Here is a 7,500-nt window from a genome sequence, read left to right as displayed (position 1 = left end):
ATAATTAATTACCTTTGCCATTGTCATTATCATTTATTATTATTATTATTATTATTATTATTATTATTATCATTATTGATGTTGTTGTTGTTTTTGCTGTACCTGTTGTTGTTATTATTATCATTATTATTATTAACTTTCTTCTTCTTGATAACGATAATGATGATAATAAAAGTAATAATAATTAAGATAGTACTAATGACATTGCCAGTAATAATGACGATTGCAAAACTAATCAAAACAACGATTATCTTTTAAAAATGGAATGGATTGTTATCATTGTTATTGTTATCATCGTAATTTGTGATTATTATCATTAATAGTAACAATGACAATAAAGATGTTGGTAATAACGATAATAATGATTATAATAATTTATAATATTTATTATTATTATCATCACTACTATTCTATTAATGATAATAATTACAATAAGATTTTTTTTTATCATTATAATTATAATAATAATAATTATTATTATTATTATTATTACTTCTGTTATTATTATTACTATTAGCATTAATATCATCATTATTGCTATTATTACCATTATTATTATTATTAATATTGTAATTATTATAATTATTATTATCATTATTATTTTTATTATTCTTATTATTACCATTATTATTATTATTATTATTATTATTATTTTTATCATCATCATCATCATCTCATTATCATCATTATTATAATCCTTCTCTTTGTTATTATCATTCGTGTTATTATCATTGTTACTGTTATATTATTTTCACAACTGTTATTATTATCATCATTATTATTTATTATCATTATTATTATTATTATTATTATTATTATTATTATTATTATTATTATTACTACTACTACTACTATTACTATTATTATTATCATTATTATTATTATTATTGTCATTCTTTCTGTTATTGTTGTTGTTATTGTTATCATCACTATAGTTATTATTATTATTATCATTATTATTATTATAATGATGATGATGATGATGATGATCATTGTTGATGTTATCACTATTAGCATGATCACTATTATAGCCATTATTATCACTAATATCATTATCATCATAATTGTCATTATTATTATCATCATTATTTTGATTATTATTATTATTATCATATTAGTATTGGAATTGTTCTTATTATTATTATCAACTTATTAGTATTGGAATCATTATTATCATTATCATTATTGTTATCATTATCACCATCATCATTCTCATTGTCATTATTAGTATCAATATCATCATCATACCATTATCAATATCAATATCATTATAATTACTGTTTTATTGTTGTTGTTATCATTATTATTATCATTGTTGTTGCTGTTGTAGTTGTTTTTTATTATTATTATTATCATTATCTTTAATATGATCAACATTATCATTATCAGGTGTATTGCCATCACTATTATTATTATCATCATTCTTGTCATTATCATTAGTAGTAGTATTGATATTATCATTACTATTATCATTATTATCATTGTTATGTCTACTATTATCATTATTATTAATATTCTTATCATTATTATCATTATTATTATTATTATTATTATTATTATCAATATCATCATCTTTATTATTATTGCTATTATCATTATGATTATCATTATTTTTATCATTGTTATTGTTGTTATTATTATTATTATCGTCATTATCAGCAACATAATTTTGTTCTACATTATATTATTATCCCACTGGTATTATCCATATTTTCGAATCAAGGAAATATAAAACTGGACTGTTATTTTCACTTCATATATATAAACAGACTTACATTTTATATTTATATTTTATATAGATTTCGTCACGTTTAAAGTGTTTCTTTCCTCTTAGAACTATTATCACGAGAGGATCCCAAGCTAGAGTTACATATGAACCGTATTCATGTTGACAAATGTGGAAAAGGTATGAGTGAGAATAAATACATCTCTTGTATTGTGAAGATATTCATTCGCTTTCATACCTTTCTACATTATTTACATACGCATTAAGGCAAAGTAAGTTTTTTATATATAGATAGATAGAGATTGTGTAATATACAAAACTGGAATTAATAACATTATTAGATACTTAAAACGAGCATGATTCTAGGATACGGTAAACAAATTCATAAAAAAACATAAATGATAAGAAAAATATCAAAACAAATTAATATTACGATTATTTGAAAATAACTGCGCTTATCTTAGTCTGTGAACCTTTGCTTTACGTTCACAAATCTCCAAACTGTCGTTCACTGATGCTGGCGTGATATACTGACCTCGATTAAGGAATGCCTTGCTAATATATACGTTCAAAAATAATTCAGATCTGAATAGAAATTTGGCATCCTCTAAGGCGGAGTGGTTTCTCCTGTCTCATTTAGTCAAATGCTTTCGTCACAATGTTGTTATTACAATATTATCACCATTATTATGATAATGCATACCATTATACCATTGTGTTTATGATCATTATTTTTATCAGGTATTCATCATTTCATCATCACTATCGTAATAAGTAATATTTGTATCATCTGTGTATCATCATTATATAACCAAATCATTATTCTTCAGGTGTTTTCATCGTTATAATTATCACTATTTTCACCAATTCTGAAAATTAAAATAAGGTAAATTGGTGGAACGTAGCATTCTTGGTGTCAAATCTAAAAACCTCGTCAACATTTTTCCAATCAGAATGAAATCTTAAAAACAACCACAAAAAAAAAGAAATATGGACAAAAAGGCGATCATTTATATGACACGAAATAGATAAAATGGACGATGATGATGTGCGATATTTCACAGTTTGCGAGAAAAGTTTCAGATGACCTGATGAATGAGGTGAATGAGGCTTCGAAACCCCCCTAATCCGAACAACCAGGGATCAGATTATATGGGAGTTCGAGACAGAATTCGAAACGTGTGTGAGTAAAAGTTTTGATTCGTGACTCTACAAGAAATACGTCTACGTGTAAATACTTGTGTTACAGCATACGTAAACAGTATTGTGAATATATATTTGCAACTATACAAAAGATATGCCTTTATGTACTGCCAGTGCACGTCACGTTAAGTCTGTCACTTACAATGTTTTCTTGTTTTCTAATGTCATACTTGTAATCCTGTATTCATGTGGGCATATATGCATGAGTTTCCTTGTCTATATGTGTGTGAATGTGCGTGTGCATATACAATGTGCGATATACTTTATCATACCTTTATGAAAAACGAAATCTGGCATTCTTTTAAAATTCTGAGAAAATGTTATTATTTAAGATGATGAAGAATTAAAGAAGTCTGTTCACGTGTGAGTTTCTGAGCGACCGAGGATCTCTATCTTATCTCAGTAAGCCCCCCCCACCCCCACCCCAACCCAATATTCCAGCCTTCTTTAACACTGGCGATTTGCTAACTTTAAATAGAATAACTGATAGCAAGCTTAAGATATAGCTCAATTTAATTCCAAGATATTTCTGATAATGACCTTGTTTCCTCTTTTCGCCCCCCCCCCCTCGTGCTCTCTAAATACACGCGCCTTACTCTTTAAAATCTAGCTTTGACTTTTATGTAAAGATGCTCATTTATTTTGTTAATCAGTTTCATTTCTTTAGTTATTTTTTTGCCAGATCCCCTGTGAGAGTTGCTGTGAGAGCAGCATGAAACATGACGCTTCAAGTTTCATTCACGGATATATAGTGTTGGAAAAATGAACACACACGTACACCCAGACACACAATTACACAAATATACACACATTAATATATATACATATATAGATATATGTATGTATATACATAATTTATATGTGTATATAATATATATATATACATATATCACACACACACACACATATATACAGATATATCTATATATATGTATTGTGTATGTGAGTGTGTGTGTGTGTGTGTGTGTGTGTGTGTGTGTGTGTGTGTGTGTGTGTGTGTGTGTGTGTGTGTGTGTGTGATATGTGTAATATGTACACACACACACACACACACACACACACACACACACACATACACAATACATATATACATATATATATGTATATATGTGTGTGGTGCGTGTGTATGTGCACACACACACACACACCACACACACACACACCCCACACACCACACACACACACACATATTTTATATATATAATATATAATATATATATATATATATAAATATATAGAGATATAAAATATAATAATATATATATATGTGTGTGTGTGTGTGTAACACACATGCACATATAAATATGTATGTGTGTAAGACGAAGTAACCAAGTAACTGAACGTATTTTTCATTGCATAACAGTATGTTAACACCTGACCCTCTGATTCCTGAGAAATTAAAAAAAAAATTAATGAGGTTTCAAGCCCTCCACATTCACGTGGCTCGTTCCTCCGAGTGAAGCCTCGATGCCTGGGCTCGTTGCTGGAGGCCCCGACAGCCCCATCCATCAGCCTGCGTGTAATGGGCCTCCAAGAGCTGGCCGTTTGGGGGCACCGCACCAGTATCAATCTGCTATCATTGGTCGATCAGCCTGGATCAAACTCCGCCCCCTGTGATAACCACGCCCTCATTCACAGTCATCCAGGCCAACTCGCGCTGCCATTGGCTGATACGGCTCACCTCTTACCTCTTCACTTGACGCCACACCTAACAAGCAATCTCCCTTTAGCGCACGAATTAACGTATTTTCCCGCGATTTTCCTCAGTCCTCATGCAAGATCTGAAAGCAAATCGCTCATGGCATTTCATGGATGGAGCTGACAAAGCAGAGAAGACGAAGCATCGGTGTTAACGACCGTGGCGGCGTCTGGCAGCGCTGCCTACTCGCGCTTCCCGCTAAAGATCCCGTCAGTTGTATTTTCGAAGTTCGTGTGAGGAAGTGCGTGAGAGTGGTTGATAAACAGGAACGAACCCGCGAGCATTATCGATTATCAGCTTTGCATTCGGGCGAATCACATTCCGTGCACCCTGCTTCCCTCAGACCAGATGGAACAGCCGCAGATTGCAGAGGACATGCGAATGGTGAGTTCTGCACGGTGTGTCTCTGCCCGCTGGTGCGACACAGCGCGACGCACCGATTGGTTTGGTCGTGTTGGCATTTCGAAGGAGACTCGCAGGTACCAGCCAGCACGGGGGTGTCAGCTCTTGTGAAAAGCAGCGTATGACAGGTGACACGACAGCTGTCACTACCTGTCCTTGTTGCTGTCTGTGACTTTATTCTGCTCCAATACTTTATCTCCCTAGCACGTTGGGAAAGTCACCCTAAACTCCCTTTGTGCTTTGTGAGATAGTAATAAGATAAGGCTGATAACAGTAAACAAACATATACTACTAAGTTTAATCATAAAGATCCCTTTTTTTTCTTAGTTATAAACACGGTTACATATCAGGAAATTTATTCACAAACACAAATGAAAAACAATATAGCTTTTTTTTTTTTTTTTTTTTACAAAATCACATAACCCTTCATAGGCCTACATTTACTCAGGAACTCGACATGAAATACAACCGTAAAGCTGGTCCTTGGTGCGCCCGATATCTTTATGAGAAACGCTGATGTTACCAGATCATGATATCACACAATAATGGAAGATCTTTTTTTGCTCGATTGTTAGATATTTTGCTAAAATGACATTCGTCAAGATGAATCACAGATATATTTAGACTTGTTATTGTTATTATTAGTAGTATTAACGGCGTCGATGACAGTCATCTCCCTATTGCTAATGATGTTGATAACTGATAATGTCAACTATAACCAACTAGACAAGATTCATGATTATCATTAATCTAGATTTTAATGTTGACAGCATTAGTTTTATCTTCATTATTGGAGGTAGTGATATCACTGTATTGTTATATTAATTATAAAAAAATAAGATCTTATCGTTATCGTTACTACTGTCAACTATATTGCAAATAATATTTTTATTATCATTGCTACTATCATTATTATTGTTGATATTATTATTATTATTATTATCATTATTATTATCATTATTATTATTTTTATTATTATTATTATTATTATTATTATTATTATTATTATTATTATTATTATTATTATTGCCATCGCCGTTAGTCATCAATCATTATTTTTTATATTGATATTATTATTGTTATTATTGTTATCATTATTACTGTTGTTGTTGTTGTTGTTAATTATCATTACCACTATCAACTAAATTATGATTGCTATCATCATCCTTATCAGTGAAGAAATGAAATGTTATGGTTATAATAATTATTTTCTTGTTGCAATTTCACTATTATTACCATGATCATGATCATCATCATTAATAATCGATCATAATAATATATATTATGATTATTATTAACATTATGATAATTGCTATTAATAATATAATAATAATTATTATTATTTTGTTATTGTTATTATTATCATTATTATTGTTGATTTTGATGTTATTATTGTTATTATTTTCGATTTTTTTATTGTTCTTACTGTTATCATCATTATTATTATCGTTGTAGTTATTATTATCGTCATCATTATTCTTATCGTCGTAGTTATTATTGCTATCAACATTATTAGTGTCATAGTACTACTACAACTACTACTACTTCTACTCTACGGAACTGAGCTCTACAGTAAAACTATTAATCGTTGTGAACGCTATTAACAAAACAATACGATGGTGATTGTAATAGAACGCTAAAATTAATGATAATGAGTATGGTGACAGTAAAGATAACGGTACTGAGAGTGATGATTGTGTATGTAGCTTTTAAAAATAAATAAGTGTAGTATTATAACCGATATATATTAACGTATCCTTGCATTGTATGGCACTGACGTCATGTTATTGATATTCTAGGCGAAGATAGTAATTAAGTAGATGAAAGTAAATGGCTGTCATTATCAGATGTAAGATACAGGGAGGGAAAATTAAAATGCATAACGAATCTATAATAACGTCTTGTTATATATGCATAAGTAGACTTTAATGCTGACGTTGTACAATAGATCTGGTTATTAATATGTCAACCTAATGATAATTTTGCTATTAAATGATGCATTAATAGTTTGGCTTAATGTGTTACGTGTTGAAAATAACGTTCTCGGTGACAATGAAAATGATGATAACTATAACAGCAGATAACAAATAATAATAATGAATGGTATTTTTTCAATTAGTGTTAATTTAAATAATGCAACGCTTAAGTACCTGGTGATATTTAAAACAAACATGATATTAAAGTCACTGATAAGGTGATAAAGCTGATAATAACCTCATGAAAATGGGAATGTTAATGGTGGTTGTAACGATAAGATAAAAGCGTGTGATATTAATATGATTGTAATAATAACACATTCGCAATTGATTATAAAGGTGGTATTTAAATAGTAATATTTAAATATGTTGGGTATTTAGATATTACAATTTTATCATATCGGGGAAGAAACAGCATCACGGTAATGGAATTAAAGAAATACCAGAGAAACGGCGATAATGATAATTACTTTTCATAGTAATGACGTTGATAT

At 29.9% G+C, this 7,500-nt stretch overlaps 1 protein-coding gene across 1 annotated transcript in view; it reads left to right on the top strand.

Moving 5' to 3' along the window:
- Window positions 1-4,865: 4,865 nt before the first annotated feature.
- Window positions 4,866-7,500, top strand: part of LOC119595181 (AT-rich interactive domain-containing protein 3C-like) — a 246,444-nt gene continuing 243,809 nt past the window's right edge. The window contains exon 1 of the mRNA XM_037944349.1: window positions 4,866-5,012. Within this exon, the coding sequence (XP_037800277.1) occupies window positions 4,977-5,012 (36 nt within the window). The 5' untranslated portion in view covers window positions 4,866-4,976. The remainder of the gene's footprint in view (window positions 5,013-7,500) is intronic.

Source organism: Penaeus monodon, chromosome 35 (assembly GCF_015228065.2).
Source record: "Penaeus monodon isolate SGIC_2016 chromosome 35, NSTDA_Pmon_1, whole genome shotgun sequence".
In the NCBI taxonomy this organism is placed as follows: domain Eukaryota; kingdom Metazoa; phylum Arthropoda; class Malacostraca; order Decapoda; family Penaeidae; genus Penaeus; species Penaeus monodon.
This window is presented reverse-complemented; position numbering and strand designations above follow the sequence as displayed.